The sequence below is a fragment of the Fusarium mangiferae genome (genome assembly GCF_900044065.1).
Source record: "Fusarium mangiferae strain MRC7560 genome assembly, contig: FMAN_scaffold005, whole genome shotgun sequence".
Classification (NCBI taxonomy): Eukaryota; Fungi; Ascomycota; class Sordariomycetes; order Hypocreales; family Nectriaceae; genus Fusarium; species Fusarium mangiferae.
Genome location: NW_024573925.1, coordinates 445,686 through 469,436, shown reverse-complemented (window position 1 = coordinate 469,436; position 23,751 = coordinate 445,686). Strand labels below are relative to the sequence as shown.

Sequence of the window (23,751 nt, the reverse complement as noted above, 5' to 3'; positions counted from 1 at the left end):
GAAAACTCCAGCTCTCCAATTCGATTGATGCTCCTGTTTGTAGTGCTGGGCTTTAGATTCCTATAGTCCTGGAAAACTACCTTAACTCAATACCCACCCGTCTGCCCTCTTTTATCTTCTGAGAAACCTCCCGAGCTCCTCAGCCTTTCCATATTTATTTTGCTTCTCGTATACATACATTAGTTCTCTTCTAATTTGCAGTGTAAGAGGGTGACTCTCTCCAAGTATTCTCGCTATCTCTAGCACTTCCTCTCCTGCCTCTTCAGCTTTCTCTGATTGTCCTAGCCCCAAATATATAGCAATCGAGTCTGCCCTAGCGGCTAAAGTTATGGGGTGTTCTTCGCCAAATATTTTCATGTATGCGTTGTTAACCTGCATTGCAATCGCCTCTGCCTGACCCCAATCACTCTGTCGTGTATATAAAGCTTGCAGGTAGGGCATGGTATTCAGTGTCTTATGATGCTCCTCCCCAAAGAAATTCTTGCTTAATTCGATAGCCTGTCCTATCAGCTGCTTGCTCTCTTCTAATCGCCCCAAGTGCATGTATGCATACCCCAGGGCCGCCATGCTTGTCTGCGTAATGTCGTCCGCTTCACCCCATATCCTCTTTGATATTTCTAGCACTCGTTCAGCAAGCAAAGCAGACTTGCCCCACTGGTGTTGGTTCAAATACACCGTTGCCAGAAGAGCCATGCAGGACAGAGTGGATCGATGCTCGTCGCCAAGAGCCACCCTTTTGGTATCAAGTAATTCTTCCAGGAGCTTTGAGGCTTGGCGATAGAGGCCCTGAAATTTTAGAACTCGCCCCAGGAGTTCCAAAGCATCGAGAGTTCGAATATCGTCACCCATCACTGTCTTCTGATAGCCTGCAACCGCTCTACGAATCATTTCTTCGGCGGATTTGTCTCTTCCTTGTCTAATAAGAACGACACTCAGCATTGTCAATATATGGAGGGTCTCAACATGCTCGAAGCCGAACAAGGTCTCTGCCACAGATAGTTCTGATCGTAGACGATCTTCATCAGCTTGCATGTAGCGATACTGCTGTGGGGCTAACGTAGAATTTGACGATGGACGAACAGAGCTTGTAGCTGATGGATCAGAAGCCGGGAGTTGGGATGGAAGAGCTCGATAGAAAGGAGCTGGACTCTGTCCGGTAAAAGTACTGCCGCGACCTTGGATTATCCCTCGTACGGAGAGTGCGGGAGAAGATGCCATTGGACCTTGAGCTACTTGCGTGATGCCACCAGTGGAAAAGGTGAGGCTCATTTCTGATAAGGCTGGACTGTGGGCTAGGGAACCTCTCTCAGAAATGGTTCTGCAATCGACTGCGGATGGGGTAGCTTTAGTATCTCAAGTCAGCTGTATTGACTCTAGGACTTAGCGGTTCTGACTTACATGCTGCAGGACTCGGAGCATACAGGTCATTTCGTGGGACATTGTTCCTGTCCATCCATCGGTCGATCTTACCTGCGTCAATCTCTCTACCTCTGACCGTGAAACGCAGCTTCCTTTTGTCAGTCTCGAGAATCTCCCTCTGCTGATGCTTTCTGGCGATAGCTGTCATCTCAGACTTCTTGATATTCTTGTCTTTGCCCCATTTGGTTATACGAGTCTGGTACTGTCGTGGCCTGGCACATATTAGTAAGTCACGAGTCTGTCTCGATTCAAGGATGAAATCGCTTACTGAGCAGTGAAGCCGAATTCCTCCTCGATCATGCTTTTAACCTTCTCAAGTGACAACTTTTTCGTCTCATAGAGTTCGAGGATTCGGTCTTTAAATGGTTCAAAGTCTTCATCACGTAGAGTCGGGGCCTTTTTCTTCCTACTCTTTCGGGGCGGGCCCGGTGTAGGGGTAGGCGTAATTTGGGCGGCGGCCCCCAAACCATCCATGTTGTCAGAAGAGGGGACATTCTGGAGCTCTTGAATGTAAAGGTCGGTAAACGGATTCGGATGAGCATGTGAATGGCTCTGGTCTGCGAAAAATTGTCCATCAAGAGCCTGTTCGTGAGGAGCTGGGATCTCGAAACTAGGAGGTAGGTGGGTGCCAGGAAATGGGTGACCAAAATCGTGGAATCCACTGAAATCGTTTGGAGGTGTTAAAGAGGGATCCATAGTGAGTATTGGTGACACTTCGCAGCAACCTTGAATTGGCCGCTACTGTCGAGAGAGACCTTTAATAAAAGAAGGATAGAATGAATAGAGACTGGAAGAGCGAGAGCGGCGTAGTGAATAAATTTAAAGAAACAAAAAGGAGAAAAGATGGCTCCCATGGGCGGTCAACACCAAAGAGTCAGCCTCATCATATTTTACAAAACTACTATTTTGCGGTGAAGCAGGGATTTTGCAAAACTACAATTCTTGACATGGATGTACGCCACAGGAATTCCATCCAATCGTCGAGGAGAACAAAACTACAATTTTGTGCTGAGACATGGGTGTCATGCAAGCAACCAACAGCCACTAATAAACACGGCACAGCTGTCCTAAGAAGAAAGCTTAGGCCCTCTACTCCGTGTTCTAAGCGATAAAAAGATTGAGGCAGGTTTAGTGAGCCTTCAGGTCAGTTTATTTTAGCATCTGATTTAATGGGAGAAGTTTTCTTGGCACCCCAGACCTGGTCCTCATGCAAGGAAGCCATATTCGCTTGTGCAAATGCAAAACTACTATTCTTCTAAAATATTATTAAAAATGGCTACGCTTTCTTTGCGTCGTATGCGAATTCGTTAGGATTGTCTTCACATTGGTTTGTTTTATAAGTTCAAAGAACTCATTCACTTTGTCTCAGCAAGCATAGGAGGAACCAAACCATCTCTAACAGCAATACAAACAAGATTAATTTGCCATGACTCAACCAATGCTTCCTGCTGAAGTTGTTGTCTCCATCATATTCGGCATCCTTCAACTGATCGTGGGACTCGTTTCTCTTTGGCAACAGCATTACTTTCGATGGGCCGCACGTAAGTCCTGTATAACTTTGCCAAACCACAAAGAGCTGACAAGATAGGAACTCGCAGACGTGCAAGAAGAAGAAACACTTTCTAAAAATTTGGAAAAGACAAACGCCTCAAACCTCGGCCAAGTTTGGGTGTATTGTACGGACATGAGTTGAAGAATTCAAATTTAAATGGAGGGCACTGGTGGTAATACGGTGGACCGTCTTCAAGACGATGTACGCCGGTATTGCTTGACATCAAACATAGTATTCTTGTTTAGGTAGTGATTATTTATTTGGCTCAAGTCATACTACTACACGTAATCATACAAGTGTCCGCCCTACTCCTCAGAAAATCAACGAAAAGTCTTCCATGTCTAACGGAAACTCCTCCAAAATCATATTCCAATCCGGAACAGCAACCTCGCTTCCACTCTGCATCCCCTGCCCATTCGTCCCCTGCATTTCCATCCGCTGACTCTCATTCCACTGCACACCCGCACTCTCCCTCTCAACCCGCTGCATCAACAAGGTCGCTCTCTCCTTCAACGTCGTGAGGACCGTCCACTTCAGCCCATTCAAGGGCACATTCCCACTCGTCTTGAAAAACGCAAGATGAATCTCTACAGCTGCAAAAGCTCGCTTGGCAAGATCTCCGCGCGGACACACGCACAGGTGGCGCAGGATGAAGAGCATTATGTGGTATTGGGGATATGAGCGGGCGAGCCACTGGTAGGTTATGAGGTCGTCGTCCTGCCACATGCAGTTGGAGAGCTCGAGGAGTTCCACTGCCTCAGTGAGTTCGGCTTCTGTGGCCATTGGAGGTTGGTCATCGGGTGATCGGAGGATCTGCCATTGGCGACGAGAAACTACATCGACTTTGCAGAGAATCAGACGTGCAGTTCGGATCGTCATTCTTTGTTCTGGTATCACAGGGTTGCAGCGCTGCAAAATCCCTTCAACCTTATCGACGGCATCTTTGATGACTCGCCTCCGTACATCTTCATCTGGTAAGCCATCCGCAGAGCAACTCATATGGAATAGATGAGCCCAAGCCTGCGATGACTGGTTGCAGCACAGCTGCAGCGTCATCCGCGTCCAATCCGGCCTTGAGGGTGGAAGCTCTTTCATCCCAGGGGACATGTCGCTATCATGCAAGTTTCGCGGTAGCTCAACACTGTGAACTGTATTAGAGGCTGATGGATTCTGCAGCCCATAGTCCTCGGCGCCTCTTCCATCTCGCTCTTGGAAGTACCACCATATTCGACGTCGCATTTCTGACTCAAAGGGTGATAGACCGAGCTTACTGCCGTCTCTGTGCAAACCTATTGACTGTGCGGCTCGAAGTGCGAGGCCATTCATGATCCAGACAGCTCGACATGAGTTATGGACCCGCATGGCGGCCTGTATCGGGTCAGCGAATGCCTTTGATTTTCATCAACGAACTCACCCCATAAATAGCCGTTGCCTGAAGAAGAGCGATGGTAGGATTCTCGAGAAAGTCTGCTTGGGCCATTGATTGCTCAAGACACATCCTGTACCGAAGGAGAGCTTGCTTTTTATCCTCCCCCGTAACGTCGAGCGCCTCATTGGAGGGCGTGGCTGTGACAGCAGCGAAATAGATGGCAAAACAAAGAGCCAAGTTTTCGTTTGAAGCTTTAGTAGGGTTACTTATGACGGTGTAGAGTGTTGTCTCGGCGGTAGGGATGTGCAGAACTTTGACGTATGGATCAACGCCATCAACAAAGACTTTCCATAGTCGAATAGCCACACGTCTTTGGGGATGGTAAATGGCGGTAGATACTGATGCTATACCGGCTGATAGCCATCCCATGGGATTCAAGTGACATATAGGAGAGTCGACTTCGTGATGCGGCTCCTCTCTGGGCGTTGCCAAGGCCATTCGCACGTCGTCTTCCTGGGCATGTGTTAGCGCGAGATATACAAACTACTGGAATGTCTTTACCTGCTCGATGACCCGCGAGAAGAGGACTTCATTTACATAGTGACTCCTTGTTCCCTTATTGAGCAACAGACCCTCACGAGAACCTCTGACCCTCTCTCTGGTCTCTGCGTCTGTAGCTGTACTAGCCGGTGTTGGAACACTATTCCCAGACGTCACTGAACTTGCAGACACAGTCGGTTGTGGTGATACTTCTTGTCCAGCCTTGAAAGCCTCAATCGTCTTCTCCATCTGCGAGATCCGACTTGCAACATCATTGATGGTTGTCTTCTTGGCCCGTCTTGCAGGCGGGCCAACAGGTGAATACGAGCACTCAAAGCCAGACCGAATACACTGCGAACAAGGCAAATTCTTGTCACAGCGAACTTTTCGGCGATGACATACGGCGCACGACCGAGTCCGGGGCCGAGAAGACATGATGCGGTGGTATTACACCGACTGATTATTAACAGGCCGAGAGCTGTGGTATTTTACGGATGAGGATTCGGTCTTTGTAAGCTGAGATCACCGGGGATTATCTCCGTGACCGGGATATTCAAGATGGTGAGATCAACGACGAGCTCTAATTCGCTGTGGTCGATCTTGCCGAGAGGCTAGCGTCGGTCTCGGTGGAGATGGTAGCTCCGAGACCGAGGGAGCGAATCAGAGACTCGAGCTCGGCTGCAAACAATACACCATTTTCGGCCTTTGGGAGTCTCGCGTCGCGAAATTAAGTGAATGGAACGAATGATCGTGAATATGGAGCTCCATAGGGTGTGCTATGGACCCCTTTTAGGCTCAGATCTCCCGTGCATCTGGACCTTATAAATCGCGACGCCCATGTCACCAACTAGAGCCTCAAACTCAAAGCAACCCTCGATCAGATAAACCAGCATCTCTCATCATGGCTGCTCAACAAACCACCGCACCTTCGTCACCTCGCAACTCGGAGCTCACGCTTCAGAACCAGGTTGGTTACAGCAACGAAAAGTCTGATCTTGAGGATGGTACCACACAGCCTGAGCCTGCGGCTGCACCAGCTGGAAGTGGCGCGCCTGATGGTGGTCTCACAGCCTGGCTTGTTGTTCTTGGCGCTTGGTGTACCTCGTTTTGCAGTTTTGGCTGGATCAACAGTAAGTGGCATGTTGTGTATTTCAGTGGCGTTGACTGATTAATCTATCTAGGTGTTGGCGCCTTTCAGGAATACTACCAGAATGATCTTTTGAAGCAATATTCGTCGAGTACCATCGCATGGATCCCTTCGCTGCAGATCTTCTTCATCATGGGGATGGGTCCGATTATCGGAAAGCTTTACGACAGCTACGGACCGCGGTGGTTGATTTTTGTTGGAAGTTTCATGCATGTCTTTGGTATCATGATGGCGTCGATCAGTACCGAGTACTACCAGATTCTTCTGTCTCAGGGTGTCTGCTCTGCCATCGGTGTCTCAGCTATCTTCCAGCCAGGTAAGCCTTGTACTTACCCTCATAATGAAACCCGCTAACATATTCAGCCTTATCGACGATTCACGGATGGTTTGACAGCAATAGAGGAGCTGCCTTTGGCATCCTTTCAACCGGCTCGAGTATCGGTGGCGTCATCTTCCCCATCATGGTAACCCGCCTCATCAAGCAAGTCGGATTTGGGTGGTCCATGCGAATCTGCGCCTTTATGATCCTCGGACTCCTCATTATCGCCAACCTTACAGTCAGATCGATTCACCCTCCCAACCCTCAGAAGGTCAGCCGCGCCCAGTTGGTCAGGCCATTCCACGAGCCAGAATTCATCTTCTGTATGCTTGGATTCTTCTTCTTCACCTTCGGAATCTTCATTCCTATCGACTACCTGCCCGTTCAGGCCCTTCATGCTGGCGTGGACCCCAACCTTGTTCAGTATTTGATTCCCATCCTCAACGCAGCCAGTCTTTTTGGCCGGATTGGCTCAGGAATTCTTGGTGATAAGATGGGCCGCTACAACATCTTTATTATTGTCGGTTTCCTTTCTGGTGTCTGGATCCTTGCCCTTTGGATCCCCTGCAACTCGCAGAACGGCATCATTGCCTTTGCAGCCTTGTTTGGTTTCTGCTCTGGCGCATACGTCTCTTTGATTGCACCACTCGTTGCTCAGATCTCCCCTCTTCCAGAAATTGGATTCCGTAGCGGAATAGTTTTCTTCGTCTCCTCGATCGGTGGACTCACCACCAACCCTATCAACGGCTCCATCCTCGAGAAGCCAACAGGATGGCTTGGAGTCAAGATTTTTGCTGGTGTCTTTTGCCTGACTGGCACGATGTTCATCCTTTCTGCAAGAATCCATCGTGTTGGATGGAAGATTACGGCAACCTTTTAAAAGTGCATTGGACGTTGTTTTGATTTTCGGGGATATACCAGGATGCATTGCATTGTTTTATGAAAAATGAAAGCCGAGAGCTTTACATGTCACCACTCAACCGCACTAGACTTCTTATGATAGACAGACAAGAAATAATAATCTGACAGAAATTTGTAGCTTTTGACAAGCCAAAGCCTTGAACTCGTCGATGCAACGGATGATGCTTACCTTTTGATATGTCGAAATTCCTCCTCAAGTGAGATATCATGCTAGGTGAGTACCTAGTTATGACGATTTTATGTTCTTTCGTTTGTTTGATTGAGTGAGCGTCATGTTGTTTGAATAGCTTCGATCAATATCTGAGCAAACTCATCGACGACTGCGTGTACTTGATTCTGGGATCACCCTCAAGACCCTCATCATTTAGTCCTACATTTTCAGTCTTGTCTAACCTCTTATGTTCCCTAGCTTACTACAGGCTGAGGTCTACCATCCAACAACTGTTTGACAAATTGGGTGAATCCAATAGCGGATTGGTCTTTAGGCTATAGCAAGGCTGAGTAAGATACACGCAAACTTGATAACTCCAAAGGAGATGACTCGTCGTTAGATCCAACGCTTGGCGCATAATATTTCATCTTGACGCATGCCAAGACTGATCTGTGCATTTTAATGTCCAGTCTCTAAATCTGTGCTGATAAGTGGATCAACGTTGTGCCGTCCTTCAATTGCCATGCCATTCAGCTTTGTAAACGCAATCGAACTCACATGAATACATGTACACGTCACTTACAGTATTATATAAAACTCCCCGACGCCATCTCCAAATTTATAATAAAAGTCTCTGCGAACCTCGGCTTGCATATTGTTGGGACGCAGGATGTTTTGCTGGGACCGCTCCAATACCCAAAAGCAGCAATTCTTCCGCATAAACGTCCGACGGACTTTATACGCGGTCCCCAATAGAATCTGACAGGCCAAAAATCCATGTCAGCAATCGACACATTACTCGATCCTTTGAAACTAAAAAAACTTAGTTTATTTTAAGGAGATATATAAAATGTCTTTGCCTCCCATGGATCTCTCCCTCGTCAATTCCTCGTCAGCACAACGGATACCTTTTATACAGTCTAATTATAACCTAGAAAATGTCGGGTAAAAAACTTCCTGAGCTTGCGGGCTTCAAAACAATCAACGCCAAACTTCTCGTCAGCGAGGAAACTTCAGAGAAAGCGCCCGCCGATCATCCAGCTGCTGTTGTCATCTACGGCTGGGGCGATGGACTTGCCAGACATGTTGGGAAATATGCTGATGGCTATCGCGCTCTTTTCCCTCATTCGAAGATTCTTATCATTTTGAGCCCTATTTCCGACGCCATGTTCACGGGTCTTGAGACACGAACACGCGCTATGCAGCACGTTATCGACAACCTCGATGGACTTCTCGAAGAAAAGACAGCCCCTATTCTTATTCACAGCATGTCCAACACGGGTGCTATCAGCTATGCCACTACGCTCAAGGCTTTCAGAGACAAGAATGGTAGACAGATGCCTCATCAACTTCTTGTTCTTGACTCAACGCCCGGAAACCCCTTTTGGTCATGGGAAAGATTAGGTCAATGGTCCCACGCCATGGCCCTCGGCACCGCCAAGTTCTTCCCCTGGCCTTTTGTCATCACCAAGGGCATCTGGGGCTTTGTCCTCACCTTAGACGTTATTATCAAGAAGCTGACAGGTGGAGAGCCTTCTGGTGCCTTCGCACTGCGAGTTGTGGACGATACAAACTACGAGACACTAGACTCCAAGCGATTGTATCTCTACAGCAAGGAGGATCAGATTATTTCTCATATGGATATTGAGGGCTATATTGCTGAGTCTCAGCAGAGAGGCTATGAGACTCGACAAGAGCTGTTTGTGGATACTGACCATGTTGGACACATGCGTGAGCATCCTGAGCAGTACTGGAAGGCTATCTCGGAAGCCTGGAAGTGGAGTAATGACGAGTAAAAGGGTTGTTGGGTTGATTTTGTATGATTTGTTGTCACGACTAGCGTTGTTATACCACTAGAATAGATCTTGATAATTACAGTTTGAATATTTAACGTCTTTTGTAAGAATAATTTTAATGCGTCTGGAACTTTTGGGGCTGGGAGCTTCACCAAGACCTATTGTCCATACACCATAGATTCAACTTGATTTGAATTTCTCAATGTACTAGCTTGATATGTTTCATTGAGATATCATGAACTCGAAGTATCAACTAATGAATCCCTCAAAGCTCAACAGTAACCGTATACTCATTGAACAAACCCGGCGGGTTTCGATGGCCCGCAACCTCAGCCTTCTCGACCTCATCCCTGATCTTCTGCACATCCTCTGGAGAGAGCTGCACGTTGAGTGCCCCTAGATTCTCCTCCATATACTTAATCTTCTTCGTTCCGGGAATTGGGATAATATCCTCGCCCAGCGCCGACAGCCAGGCGAGCACCAACTGACCCGACGTGCAGCCCTTCTCATCTGCAAGTGCCTTGAGGCGTTCAACAAGAACTAGGTTCTTTGGGAAGTTCTCAGGGCTAAAGCGAGGTAACATGCGGCGGAGGTCCTCAGGCGCAAAGTCATCACTGCTTTTTATCTGACCTGTCAAAAAGCCACGGCCCAGAGGTGAGTACGCGAAGATGGTGATCCCAAGCTCTCGACAAGTGGAGAGTATCTCCTCCTTTTCAATGTCCAATGTGAAAGGACTGTATTCAACCTGGATGGCATCGACGGGGGCGACGGCGTAAGCTCGACGGATGCTGCTGGCGGCGCATTCGGAGATGCCAATGGCTTTGATTTTGCCTTCTCTGATACACAAATATCAACATGGCCCAAGATCTGAGGGACTCTGGTTAGTGTAGCTTACTGCTTAGCCTTGACCATCAGCTCCATAGTCTTCTCAACGGGCACCTTGGTGTCAAGACGATGAGCATAGTAAAGATCAACATAATCAACACCCATCTTTTGCAAACTACCCTCGAGACACTCATTGAAGAATTCAGGACTGTTATCAGCCCACCTAGTCCACGCCCCGTTTTCGTCGATTCCAGTTCTCAAGCCAAACTTTGTAGCAAGAAATATGTCAGCCCGACGCTCCAGGTGCAGCTTGAACCACTTTCCGAGCAGGACCTCGCTATCACCATAGGCATTTGCTGTGTCCCAGTTCGTATAGCCGAGCTCCCAGGCGCGGTCCAGAACTGCTAGGCGTTTCTCATCATTGCTAAAGGGTGAATGTCAGTATGGACAGTATTCGCATATGGTAGGGAGCTTACTCAATGGGACCATAGACTACACTCAAACCCATCAATCCGAAGCCAAGAGCAGGTATTTGACGTCCTGTCTTGCTGAGAGGTTTAGTGGGCAGAGAGGCCGGAGGTACCATGATGATTGAGGAGAATAATACGTGATCTGAGTTTGGAAAGGAGAGTAGGTGAGATGGCAAAATGGGATGTGAACCAGAAACCAGCCGAACTTTATATGTCTGCTCCTTCTCCTATGTCAACCTATTCAATGTATGGAAGCTGTGCTTCTGGACATTGACTTGATTCCCCTCATCAAGTTACACATAACATGATCACTATCACCGGAAACTAACTCCGGATATGTGCAGTGCATGATGGTAGTCTGAGGAGGGGAGCTGCGTCTTAACTCCGAACAAGGAGCCTTAACTCCAGCACATAAGTAATGACGTTGCAACGTCCAATACTGTCTGACCTAAGGAAAGCAAACTCCGCTTCGATCTCCGATATACTTCCGCATAAGAGTGATGGGTGTCTCGTTGGGCTCGTCCTTAGTCAAACCCTCCTTAGCGTTTTCGAAGGTCAAAACTTCTATATCTTGGAAACATCCATGACACTTCAGTAAAAAGTATAGACTAATACTAACAGGGCCAATGGCCTGTAATTTCATTTCCTTTAGCTTTCATATCACAAGTGATTGGCTAAGATCACACAGAATCGCTAAGTTCTCTGTGCTGACTTGAGTTGTCAGCCACGAGCCTCAACTGCAAGTAACACATTTAGCTAACAATAGAATCACGCCAAGCATCATGAGTCTATCGGGATATATGTCAGGCGACTGAAATACTTTTGTGTTTGCGACGATGCTGCCACTCAGCAGGCCTGATATGCAGACATGAGAGCTGAGATCTTGGGACGCCAATGTGGTTGCACAAGGAAGTATGTATTTATACGTGGCACTACTGTCTTGACCTCTATGCCTGTCATATACTCTAAAAGTTGGGTTAGCATAAAGGATTTTTCTGGTCTGATCTTTATGTAATTCAACTCGATCTCCCAATGCTTGAAAATATTGTAGTCTTCTTACAGACCAAGTTAGGATGTGCTGACCTGACATGCATGAGCTGCAGCCACGGCTGATATGACCTTCACAGACCCTTCCTATTGGTAGTAAATGGTGGTCATCATGAGACTATGCCCTCATGTAGCTTGAGAATGTAACTTCCCTGAATTGATCCAGCTCCTGGACTCTTTTCCTCCAAGCCAATCATTTATCATGTGTCTTTCCCCTTCTCAACTACCTGAAAACGATGTTTCGCACAAGACACGGGTCTTGGGTGTTACTCAAATACGAACTTCATCCTCCTTATGATGGATGACACAAATATTAATATAGTCTCGGTACCAACAAAACTCTGGATCTTTACAGCCTCGAGGACTCCAACGACCTTGTGGGCAGCTTAAGACTTTCTCTTGTAGAAGGCCTCGATTAATATCAAGCATGCCTGCCATTCTCAGCCCTGTCTAATCCTAGCCAAGACGTGCATTGAAGTCCGTTTAGAAAAGAGTAAGGGATCTTGCATCTAAACATCTTTGAACTCACTTACTCTAGGCTCTAGTGCAGGAGGTACTAAAGTAGAGGGTCTTGGGGTTGAAAATGAGGAAATGTCATTGACACGAGCATGAGGAGAAAAAATAATTAAGTTACAGGCAAGTTCTGCGGATCTTGCAGAATAAGCCAGTCATTAGCTATGACACTCAGCATCAGGACGAACACGCCTGACCGGCGTTATGCCCAAAGGTGTCACGGGCAAAGACCTCATCGTTGCTCTTTGTGGTTTGTTCAACAACAATTCTCAACCATTGTATTGGGTTTACGGGATCTGAAGAAACAATGAGCAGCATCCCTGTTGATACCCGACTTACGGTATATTGTTAAAATGCAACTTCTAGGGGGTCTCGCTACGAACGCCATTAATTAGATCAGCAACATGACAACAGAATGGGGCGTGCTGTCGGGACGTACGATTCCCCTGACCATCACTTCGTTTCCACCAAGTGCTGACCTTTACAGTGTTTCCTATTGATACTACACTCGAGCGCTGGCTGCGGTATAAAGCTACCGAAGTAGCCATGTTTCCGGACCGCTCAACCAAGGAGCGCATCACACACGAACGAATCGATGAGCTTTTCGCCAGTCCATTGGTTGCTGACCCCGATGTTCTGTATGCAAAGCAATTGTATCTCAATCTTGGTACTCTCTCTCTTTATGTCTCTGGTCCTGTTTCTGTCGAAATTGCTACACCATTGCATGAACTGGCACCTAGAAACATCAAGATCGATAAGGCATATCGTAAGTTAGAAGGTCCAATACGAGGATAATATGCTCATGCTAAATTGGGCAGTTGTGAGCTGCACAAACTCTCGACACTCAGACATCCAAGCCGCAGCCGCCGTGTTCAAAGAGGCTGCAAAAGCCAACGGAGGTGTTGTTCCAAAGATCGCGGATGGTGTTAAAATGTTCATCGCGGCAGCATCGTCACACGAACAAGAGGCAGCTGAGGACTCCGGTGACTGGCAAGTACTACTTGATGCCGGTGCTGAGGCGCTTGTTCCAGGCTGCGGGCCTTGTATCGGAATCGGCACTGGGCTTCTTGAACCCGGTGAAGTAGACATCAGTGCCTCTAACCGTAGCTTTAAGGGCAGAATAGGGTCGTGCGAGGCACTCGCCCATCTTGGTAGCCCGGAAGTCGTGGCAGCCTACGCACTCAAAGGGCTCATTTCCGGACCAGTTGCTTATAAAGTACCCGATAATTGGACTGGGGTTGACCATGGTTATGGCAGTGGGCAGCCTCGCAGCGTCGAGGGTGATCTCAATGACATCGTTAAGCAGTCAGACTCGTTCATTGGTAACGTCGAGTCAACAGAGGCATCACCAAATGCTGCTACAGTTGATCCTCCCAGACTTCCCAGAGCCTGTTCGAGGAGAAATCGTTTTCATGAGCATGGACAACCAGGATACCGGCCAGATCTATCCTGGATCGATGACCTACGAAAGCAATGTGTCCAAGGAAGCTATGGCAAAAGCCTGCATGAGAAATTACGACCCAGATATCCAGAAACTCATTAGGCCAAACGGCATTCTCGTTTCTGGGAATGGCTTGGGCTGCGGTTCCTCTCGTGAGCAGGCTGCCACCGCTATCCTTACCAACTCCATTCATATTGTCGTTGCTGGCAGCTTCAGCAATACCTTCTCCCGCAACTCCATTAACAACGGCCTTTCGGGACTCAAATTGCCACGTCTCGTTCAACGGCTCGGTGCCGCTTTTCCGAAGGACGCAAAGAACCCCATCCCTACGTTCAGAACTGGATGGACGCTCGAGTGGGATGTGAAGAAGAGTATGGTTCACGTTCAGGAAGGCGAAGGCGGAGAAAAGTGGCCAGAAAAGGTTGGCGACATTCGGCTAAATGTGCAAGAAATCATAGCTCTGGAGGCTTGGAGGAATGGTGTAAGCGTGAATTGAAGAAGGCAAGTTAGGCTGGGGACCGAGTGTTCAGCCGTTGGGTTAGCGGCTCAGAGACCAGAAGGCAATCGAGATAGGAGCTTGAAAAGATACCCAGATCGGGGGAATACTATGACAGGAGAGAGTGGACATGCCTCTGACGCTAACTCTACAAATGTATCAGGATGAAGTGCGACAAGAGATGAGTTGCTCCCTATCAAGTTGGACTTTGTTGTTCGGGAATTTACATTCACATTCTATGCCGTCAAGACTTGAGGAATACAGTCGCAAACAACTATAATTAGGAGCATGCTCGATTCCATCACAAGGAGTAGAGGAACTTATCATACAAGTTTTCGAGAACGTGGATATCAGAGGTTCCCCTGTCACAAGACGAACACTATGAGCTCCTCGGTCCCGATACTGGAATAGGTAGCCCTTCGCATTGGGGTCGGGTCGCCCAGCCTGGATGAGAAGTGGCCATTACAATGTGTTCTATAGATAGAGTGCCTCTTTCTGATCGCGAGGCGCTTTGCCTGCTTTTCGCAGATCTTCAAACCCTACTACGCCAGGGTTGCGGGCTAATAGTAGGAATCCACTGTCCATATTGCACATTCAGGACTCCCAATCAAGGATAATTCCGTGACGACCAGCTGAGCTTGAACTGGGTTCAGAGATGCATACCGGACTGGAGAAATATTCCCAGGTCACAGGACATCTGGAGCGCATTTGTGACTCTAAAGAACGTGACGTTCGAGAGAGTTGCTCTGCCGTTGCAAAAGTCTTCAACAGACTTTCTCATCAGTTGTCGCCAGTTGGACTAGGCAATGCCAAATCCCCCCGGTTTCATCTTGATACGCATCGTAAAATGGTGTAAATAGTGTGATTGCATCCATACTTCTTCACAAGCTGAGGAACCTCCTTGACCTGGGTTAGAAGAACCCCCACGTCTATCCCATGTCGGCATGATCAATTTAAGACAACAATGACGATCAATGCTCTTCCAGTGCAAAGAACCCCAACCCTCTCTTTGCTTTTCCTCAGTTATCGCAACTCTAGTGTTATATCGCTGAAGATTCTCCAACGAAAGAGGTTTAAGTGATCAGCTATTCTAATCGGCAGTTCTGTGCCGTTTCCAGTTGTCACAGCTGTAAGCGACCGGATCACATACGCGATCTGTCTGTTTTGTGCTTTGTAAGTTCTAATAAGCTTAGAATACACTAGGACGTGGGCGTTATTATGAATGGCCAAGTCCGCAATCTGGTTATCCTCTGTTGGGTGTTGTGTGAGTTATCATCGGTCAATCAGGACAGCAGCATATTACTAATGACCCTACATACCCAGACGGCATGAGCCCAGACTTGGTGCAATGGCAAGCAGTATTTCTCCAGTGAAGTGACTCTTTGCGTGATACATGACTGAGCTACGGTCTCAGCCATCAAGTGAACTCCAGCTGATAAAGGTTATTGGGCTAACAAATGCTTAGACAGGCTTATACTATAGAACGCCAATTTAACTGCTTGGTTCGGCAGTCTGTATCCCCACGATGTCAAAGGCTCCATTTCAACTACGTCGGTCAAGTGCGCGCCATGATTCCCTTCACGATGGGAATGGCTAAGAGCTAGTGAGGAATCGACAGCGTGCAGTTCTGCGTTGAGTGAGGATGGTAAACATCTCTATAGCCGATCCATCAACCTATATGGCGCCGAGTAAGAAACAAATCATCCGGTCACCGAGCAATAGAGATTTATTTCACTCCGACTTTATACCAGCAAGCCCGAAGATAAGTCAGGAAGTGTTGGTGTGAGAGCAGGAGATGCATTTGTTCATTGTAGGGTAGGTGGATTCAGCAGCAGACATCTGGTCTCGAGCTCATCAAGAGCAAACTAAATAGGTAGGCATTCCATAAGCATTAGGAGCGACCAAAGACCTTGTGTTCAGTCTAGCCCTGGGCATTTTTTGCTGTCAGTTATTTGATGCTGGCGCTTACTTCCAGACCAGGCCGGAAAAAGTACTCGATCGGCGTAACACTTCCCGCATCACGACGAAAGTCGCCGACGAGCTGACGGGCTCCAAGAGAGATATATAAGTCGCAGTGAATGATATGCCACTTCATGAACAGAGACAATCAGGGATATGTTGCACGAAAACTCTCACCTAAATCTACCGGATTTATAGCAGTTCATCATGACCCGCACAGTCACACGAAACCAGGACAAGCTCTTCATTCCACCTGGAGGCATCGACTTCTCATCCCAAACAAACAAACCGGGAGTCGTTGATATCTACTTGAGAGCCGGCGATAACACACCGGGCACAGGCCTTCACTGGCACGAGACTCACACGGAGTACCTCCAAGTCGTCCAAGGCTATGCTCTTGTGACAGTCGGAGACCGCACAGCTGTCTTCTCAAAGGATGACGGGATCATCACCATACCGCGGTACACAATCCACCAATACATGCGCGCGGACAAGACGGACGAAGGGAAAGCGGGAAAGGACGTTGATCTGGTTGTGAGGGAATGGACTGAGCCTGGCGATGGGGACAAAGAGGTCTTCTTTCGCAACATGATCAGCTTGATCATGGACAAGAAGGGTGGCGCATTGGGTACAGTGGGAATGCTTCTCTCTGTCATGACAGTTTGCTGGTCTCATGATAACTATCCTGTCTTTTGGAAGGGACCAGAGGTCTTTGGGGAGGCTGTGCAACAAAGAGTGAGAAGGGCTGTGACATTCTCTTTGATGGGATGTCTGGTTCTCTTTGGCCGACTTGTCGGATGCAAGCCGCAATATCCAGAATATACACCATAGAAAGTTTATTCTCAACTCGGAATCTATACCCTTTGCGCAAACAGCCTCAACTCTTCACCTGAAGTTTGCATTTACCAGGTTAACGAACTCAACCCCGCGTTCAGTCCCTTTCAAGATCATCCTAGCTTTCACGGCTCTCGACCTCGGCAAGGCATATCCATGTGCTGTTGACAGCTTCACCCAAGCATTAGCGGGATCGACAGTGCCAAAAACAAACATCGTCAAGCCATAGCCCAAAGCTTATCGAAGCGCAGGAAAGCCACGAGAACCCACCTACAAGGCTGTAACATGGAGGAAGAGAAAATGCGGAGGCGCTCGAATTCCTGAAACAAGAGCGTCGAGTTCTAATTCATCTTGGCACCCGACTTTGGACGGGAGTATTTCCACTTCTGGTCTCCGCATGAACACTATCCACATACAAAGTCGGGATGGCACCTTGTTTCAGGATCGACGAAGTGAAAAAGTCAAAATGTGTACATACATACATACATACATACAGTGGTCAAGTGTCACGGGAATAATACGAGATGGTCTTGATGTAGGCTGCCTATTGAGCTGAGGTTCAAGTTTCACAGCATTCGGGCGATGGCCGATACGATATGTGGAAAGAGATTTGCAAAGTTCCAAGGTCTCGGATATTAAACAAGACCAGCTCTGGGTGATTGCGGAGGAGAAGTGATGATCATGGACAGAATGTGGTTAATCCCCGAGTGGTTTGTGGAAAGATCGTCGATAGTTGCAGCTGAGGCATAAACAGACATACAGTAGCGTACAAGCAGGTCGAGCCAAAAGCGGACAGTTCTATGTTTCAAGCTACGTTTTAGCCTCAATATCCCAAGTTCATTCTGGCCGATTCTAGCATTCTACATGCAAGCCTTCTTTGTCCATGTTCCTCGATTGGGCTTTTACATGATGCTTGACAGTGGGATTCTTCTGCACAGAAGCTTTTTGTTGCTGGCCTGTGCATTGAGCCACGCGTTTCAGATTTGCATACTGTAATGCATGTTCTTTGACTATTCCCGAATGGGGAGCGGAAATGCGCTGCAAACCAACAGAGAAACTGCCAAAAGCCGGCTTCGAAAGGTTCCATGAAACCTTCTCTAAGAGAAGCTAGCGAGCGCCTCCCCTGAGCTGGAGAGATTGGAGAGCTTTGGGACCCATGATGTCAGACAGGGGTGATTGGCAGTTGAAGTGTGTACAATGCGTGCTTGCTTTTGCTTGGAGCGTTCATCGAGAGATTTGTGGTAAAATCTCATGATGAGAAGAAAATACTTCGGATAGCTGCGTTCCTTACCTGCAAACATCTGCTGAGGATATCTGGTCGTCAAATCCCATGATACAAGATAGCGGTGATTGGGTATGTGAAAGTGTGACTAGCCGCCGTGGGCAGTGGGCACATGGCGCTGATTTTGAACTGTAGATTGAGCCCAGAGATAAGTCAAGTTGACGCGAACAAGATACAAGATAGATCTATCAGTGAATATCAGTCATGATTGCTGATAGCGTGTGTTGAAGCTTCTCTTCGGATGTGTCAAACTGATGCAGCTTCCTATATCGAAGTAGACAGGAAAAATGGGATGCCTGTACGGAGTAAGGTTCAAAAGCTTCCTTGCACATTCATGCAATGTCCTTCTGGAAGAGGAGGGGAACCACACCACCCGTTCTGGCGGATTCAGGGGCTTATCCATGTCAAGTCAATCGTCTTTCTCAAGACCCCTGCATCTTTCCTTGTCCCCTCTTTGGGCGTCAAGTCAGAATTCTTGCCATGTGATGGTGACAGCAATGCTTTTCCTTCTCTTCTGTTTTAGCTTGAATGCTGATAGCGATGGCACTGCAGTATCGTGGAACCCCTGTTGATCCCTGAATCAGAGAGAGGACATGTGGGACTGGAAGTGGTTAGTGACAATGCTTGGTAACACTCTGCTGTTGCCATTGGATTTTGGTGTTTTATTGGACCAGGTATCTTGTAGATCAGGGTCTTGGCTGAGCATCTCTCACCTGGGGCACGACTCATGTGCCCATTGACCTCCTTCCAGAAAGCTTCTTTTCTTGTGCAAAACCTAAATATTAGTTGATGACTTGCTGATGACGATTAAAAAGGCCCGAGGAGGCCTGGGAGGAAGAGTAAGTGCTTTGGGCTAATTTGAAACACAATGGATAAGGATGGATGGAGATGTGCACCCGGGGAAGACTTGTTAATGCCCAAAGAAATGCACGTCCCTCAAACTCATCGCACGGACTCCATCGGTTACAGTTGCGCCCTGTGGTACAGTGTCGACTGTGTCGTATCGCGCACAGTCCCATTTGCACAAGGGTCTGATCCCCTTTTTCCCCCTCCAGATCATGGGAGGTCTTTTTTTCTTGTACTCAAGCGATTGTGCTTCCACTGTCGTACAGAGAGAAACAGAGAGAGTCTCACCTAACTTGTAATCACTCGAGTCATAACTAGCCCATCAAATCATCTGCCCCGGAGTGATAATGTCAGCGCGTAGAGATCGATGAGATCCAATCCCTCCAGGTGCCGTCCACTGACTGGCTGCTCCAGCGCCAACCAGCCTCTGAAATGGCCACCCCCACTAAATCATAAATCACTAACTAGACCTCTACTAACAGCCCAGTAGCCTTAGGTACCGCTAAATTGCCAACCGCCCGTTTCCGTTCCGCCTCCTCTCCCCAGCTGCTGCTTGCTGCTCCTGCTGTTGTCCTGCACTCGCTGCCCGCTTTTGGTCTTCCCTCCTTTAAACGACTTTCTCCATCTGCCGTCTGCTTCAACCTTACCTTAAACCTACGCCCAGCCTCGTCGAAATCCTTCCTTTGACCAAAACTGCGGCAACAACGGTTTATTCTGGCTCTAATTTAATTCCTCTGCCCTCACCCAAAAAAGTCAAAAACTCACACATCGGAATATCTGGCCCGCCTGCCAGATCAGACAAGAATCTACTCCCATCGTTTCAAAACCTGTCCAGCTTCCATTTCGGCATCGTCGATCCGCTTCACTAACCCCCCCCCTTCGATCGCTCCACCGCCTGACCCCCCGAGACCACCACCTCTACACTCTCGACCAGCCATCACCAGGCCCGCTGCCGATACTGTATACGTTCAAAGAGGGACTCCCGCCGCGATCAATTCTTTGTCGCTCCAACCTTCGGATTACTCCCTCAAACAGCCGCTTCGCCTCGACACTTCCTCCTCAACACCCCCTTACCCCGCCTGCCCTGTCTTGCAGCTGCGAAAACTCAACGTTCGAATCTCACGCTGATTCACCGCCGAATGACGTCGAACCGCTCGTTGAAACGTTCCTGAGTCCAGCGCCAAGTGACATCCCTAGACATTTCACACCCAAGACAATCCCACGGCGCTTCCCCTCGAACCGATCTCCCTCGACAACCTTTATCTCGCTGTACCGTCTCTCGCTCTCCCTGCTGTCGGCTTCGCCTCTATCTCACTCTCTCCCAAGTCGCTCCCTCTCGACGGATGGCGTAGAAGGCTATGGCCCATGCCCCGTTGCTACGAAATAATACAGCTCCGGTCTTTCAGCCAAACTCCAACGGATTCAGTGGCTTCTCGCAGACCAGCATGAACCATGCGCCGCGCGCCAGCCAACTCTCGGGCTCGACAGCCTTTGCTGGCTCCTCGGCTTCGTTGAGTTCTCTGTCTGCGGCTACGACCGCCACACCACAGAACGGCGGCCCCGTGCTAGCCACAGCGAATATCATCAATCAAAAAGCCGATGCTTCACGATCGCTTTACCAGATTTGTATTTCGCTGAAGCAGCGCTTGGCTCAGGTTCCTGGCTTCGACCCTTATCTGGATCAGTTGGACCCTAATGATCCTGTTGATCCTCTATGGAACCTATTCCGAACAGGATACCCTTTACTCCTCATTTACAATGCCCTGCGACCTAATGAAGAGCTCAAGGTCGAGGACCCTAGCGCTAATGAAGCTAAGAAGTCCAAGATCGCCATCTTCAAATTCGTCCAGGCCTGCATGAAAGACCTAGATATTCCATCTTCCCATAGTTTTGTGATAACTGACTTGATGGGTAACGATACCAGCGGCTTTGTAAAGGTTGGTAGATGTCGCCTATGATGTGTAGTCTGAGCTAAAGTGATGAAATAGGTGACTCAAGTTGTTAATTACGTCTTGGATCGAGCAGAGGAACGCGGGTATCTCCTTCAACCTTTACCAGAATCTGGGGATGGAAACAACGAGCCCACGGGTGGACAGATGACCTACCGAGACCACATCATCCGTGAACTTGTCGACACCGAGCGAAAATACGTCCAAGATCTCGAGAACCTCCACGACTTGAAGAAGACACTCGAACAACAAGGCGAGATTCCTGGCGATACTCTCCATCAGATCTTCCTCAACATCAACGCCATTCTCGATTTCCAGCGCCGCTTTTTGATTCGAGTAGAGACAACAAACTCCATGTCCGCTGGTGCCCAACGATGGGGGGCTCCCTTCATTATGTACGAGGATGCGTTTGACATTTACCAGCCTTTTATCGCCAACCAGCGTAAGGCGGCTATGGTTGCGAACCAGGTTTTCGACAAAATCCAGCGCTCCTCACACCCCGTGGCAACCGATTTCAACACCCTGGATGGTTTCCTGCTGAAGCCCATGCAGAGACTGGTGAAATATCCTCTGTTGCTCAAGGTAGGCTGATAGCGCTTTTTCGAGGCTCGATAGCTAATACATGGCAGGATTTGAACAAGAAGACTGAGGATGATGAGGTCAAGTTGGATCTGACCAGTGGTTGCGAGGCCGCCGAGCGAGTGCTGAAGAAGGCCAACGAAGCCGTCAACCGCGACTTGCTTGATGAGGCTCTCGAGGACCTCACAAGCCGAGTTGAGGATTGGAAGAGCCACAAGGTGGAACAATTTGGCAAACTTCTCTTGCATGGCGTGTATGGTGTGATCACCGGAAAGACAGATCAAGAGAAGGATGTAAGTCTGCTGGCCAGATTCCAGGGGCCCGACACTAACCTTGAAAAGTACGAAATCTATCTTTTCGAGTCTATTCTCCTGTGTTGCAAGGAGATCTCATCAAGCAAGAGCAAGGATAAGAAGGACAAACTGCGGTCATCAGGCACCAAGACACGGAACAAGAGCGCCAAGCTTCAGTTGAAGGGCAGGATCTTCATGACTAATGTGACTGATATTGTGTCCTTCTCTAAGCCAGGTGAGTCATGAAACTCTGAGTAATCGACACAACTAACTCTCGGAAGGCAACCACAGTGTGCAGATATGGTGGAAGGGAGACCCCGGTGTTGAGAACTTTGTCATCAAGTTCTTGAACGAAGAGACTTTGAGGAAATGGGTGATGACTCTGGAGACCCAGAGGAAGCATAACGTGCCGCGCCAATCTTCGAACTCAGACTCGCTTTCAACCGACTTTGCCTGGACACGAGAGCATGGGGCTGGACTGGAGAATCCATACCTGCAGGAGGACGACGACGATGAAGACCTCGGACCAGCAACAGCACCTGCTGGGTACCATACAGGACCTCCCTCGGGCATCGTACCTCGAACAGCTTCAACCAGTAACCTTCGCGCTCGAGCCGGAACTGGAGAGAGCTCTGCTTCACTGGCCGGTATGGTGAGAGCACCTCCGCCTCGCTTCCCTCTACCAGCGCCTCCCGCACCGCTCAGCCTTCAGACAGCAGCAAATGGTGCCCACTCACCCGGCGCCTGGGCGGGTGATAGCTACTTCTCTCCTGTCGCCGAGTCACCAGCATCATCAAGAACCAGCACAGCCAGTGGAATGTTTACAACACCTCACTATGGCCTCCCGAAGAGTGCCACTCCTCAGCCAACTTGGGAGGATGGTAACGGCAACCGATACACCGCACCCGCCATGCCACGTGCCCCCTCTCGCGACGGTCCTTCACCGAACCCTCATGGACGTAACCCTCGTGGACCTTCACTGCCAGCAATGGCCTCAAACAACCAGGCGGCTCTCGCTGCTCAACAAAGGAACCGCTCGTACAGCACTCCTGATATTAACGGACCAGGAATGCCACGCACACGACAGCCTAGCCACGGAAACATTCCAGCAGTCCCTGGCATCCCTCAACATCTGCATCCTGGCCACAACCCCAGTATTAGCCGAGAACAGACAGGTTCACCTAGAAATGAACAGCCAACTCGGGCCCAAACAAACAGCCCAGGCGCTCAGCGAGAGCGCATGCACAAGCACACCGGCAGTGTGGGTGGCAGCATGAACCACTTCCCTTCACAACCAGTTCATCCACGATCAATGACGCCCGGTGCTGGAGGAAATGCTCTTCGTGTTGACGCTGCTGCCGCCAACTCGCGAACAGTGTCCCCAGCTCTTGGTACAGCAACAATGCCACCTAACTCGAACCCCCTAAGCCCGGAAATGCCCCTCCCAACACAACTCAAGGTCCGAGTGAACTGCGAAGCAGGAAACTACGTCACCCTGGTCGTGGCTTTCAACATTACCTATCAGTCTCTTGTTGATCGCATCGATGCCAAGCTCGCCCGCTTCACTACTAGCAGTATCAGCAAGGGCCTGCTCAAGCTTCGATACCGCGACGAAGACGGTGACTTTGTCGCCATCGAAGGCGATGATGATATCCAGATCGCCTTCATGGAGTGGCGTGAAGGTGTCAGGAACATGTACTCAGGAGGCGTAGGAGAGATAGAGCTCTTCTGCGTCGGTGGCACTTCCTAGACACCCTCTCACAGGCGCACACTCGTATGTCGATCGACACCCAACACTCGGAGAGGAGGCAGAAATGGTGCATTGTGCTTAGGATACCCACGGATCATAAACCGCATTTTTCGGCGCACGGAAAAAAAACATTCATACATTTACTTGAAGAAGCCATCCATGATCAAAGGCACGATAACGACCAAGGGCGTCTGGACGACTGGGCAAGGCCGATACATTATCATATAGACGGCAAGCGAACTCGACTTTTCGA

The 23,751-nt window shown here is 48.8% G+C and overlaps 8 protein-coding genes across 8 annotated transcripts; 5 read left to right on the top strand and 3 right to left on the bottom strand.

Annotated features, from left to right (window-relative positions):
• Positions 1–111: 111 nt before the first annotated feature.
• On the bottom strand, positions 112–2,115 carry FMAN_07085 (uncharacterized protein; the record flags this gene model as incomplete). The annotated part of the gene is made up of 3 exons (XM_041830667.1): positions 112–1,343; positions 1,399–1,631; positions 1,688–2,115. 3 exons carry the CDS (start codon positions 2,113–2,115, stop codon positions 112–114), a joined length of 1,893 nt encoding a protein of 630 aa, XP_041681307.1.
• A 1,168-nt stretch (positions 2,116–3,283) lies between these two features.
• FMAN_07084 (uncharacterized protein) lies at positions 3,284–5,315 on the bottom strand (the record flags this gene model as incomplete). Its single annotated transcript, XM_041830666.1, has 3 exons — positions 3,284–4,339; positions 4,386–4,853; positions 4,902–5,315. The coding sequence occupies 3 exons, from the start codon at positions 5,313–5,315 to the stop codon at positions 3,284–3,286; spliced, it is 1,938 nt and encodes a 645-aa protein (XP_041681306.1).
• Positions 5,316–5,781: 466 nt separating this feature from the next.
• FMAN_07083 (uncharacterized protein) lies at positions 5,782–7,226 on the top strand (the record flags this gene model as incomplete). Its single annotated transcript, XM_041830665.1, has 3 exons — positions 5,782–6,010; positions 6,062–6,343; positions 6,391–7,226. 3 exons carry the CDS (start codon positions 5,782–5,784, stop codon positions 7,224–7,226), a joined length of 1,347 nt encoding a protein of 448 aa, XP_041681305.1.
• Positions 7,227–8,356: 1,130 nt separating this feature from the next.
• FMAN_07082 (uncharacterized protein) lies at positions 8,357–9,214 on the top strand (the record flags this gene model as incomplete). Its single annotated transcript, XM_041830663.1, has 1 exon — positions 8,357–9,214. The coding sequence occupies one exon, from the start codon at positions 8,357–8,359 to the stop codon at positions 9,212–9,214; it is 858 nt and encodes a 285-aa protein (XP_041681304.1).
• A 265-nt stretch (positions 9,215–9,479) lies between these two features.
• On the bottom strand, positions 9,480–10,625 carry FMAN_07081 (uncharacterized protein; the record flags this gene model as incomplete). Its single annotated transcript, XM_041830662.1, has 3 exons — positions 9,480–10,050; positions 10,110–10,463; positions 10,516–10,625. 3 exons carry the CDS (start codon positions 10,623–10,625, stop codon positions 9,480–9,482), a joined length of 1,035 nt encoding a protein of 344 aa, XP_041681303.1.
• Positions 10,626–12,473: 1,848 nt separating this feature from the next.
• On the top strand, positions 12,474–13,612 carry FMAN_07080 (uncharacterized protein; the record flags this gene model as incomplete). The annotated part of the gene is made up of 3 exons (XM_041830661.1): positions 12,474–12,504; positions 12,557–12,835; positions 12,888–13,612. The coding sequence occupies 3 exons, from the start codon at positions 12,474–12,476 to the stop codon at positions 13,610–13,612; spliced, it is 1,035 nt and encodes a 344-aa protein (XP_041681302.1).
• A 2,560-nt stretch (positions 13,613–16,172) lies between these two features.
• Positions 16,173–16,796, top strand: FMAN_07079 (uncharacterized protein; the record flags this gene model as incomplete). Its single annotated transcript, XM_041830660.1, has 1 exon — positions 16,173–16,796. The coding sequence occupies one exon, from the start codon at positions 16,173–16,175 to the stop codon at positions 16,794–16,796; it is 624 nt and encodes a 207-aa protein (XP_041681301.1).
• A 3,576-nt stretch (positions 16,797–20,372) lies between these two features.
• On the top strand, positions 20,373–23,498 carry FMAN_07078 (uncharacterized protein; the record flags this gene model as incomplete). The annotated part of the gene is made up of 5 exons (XM_041830659.1): positions 20,373–20,864; positions 20,916–21,458; positions 21,506–21,748; positions 21,797–21,983; positions 22,030–23,498. 5 exons carry the CDS (start codon positions 20,373–20,375, stop codon positions 23,496–23,498), a joined length of 2,934 nt encoding a protein of 977 aa, XP_041681300.1.
• Positions 23,499–23,751: the final 253 nt, after the last annotated feature.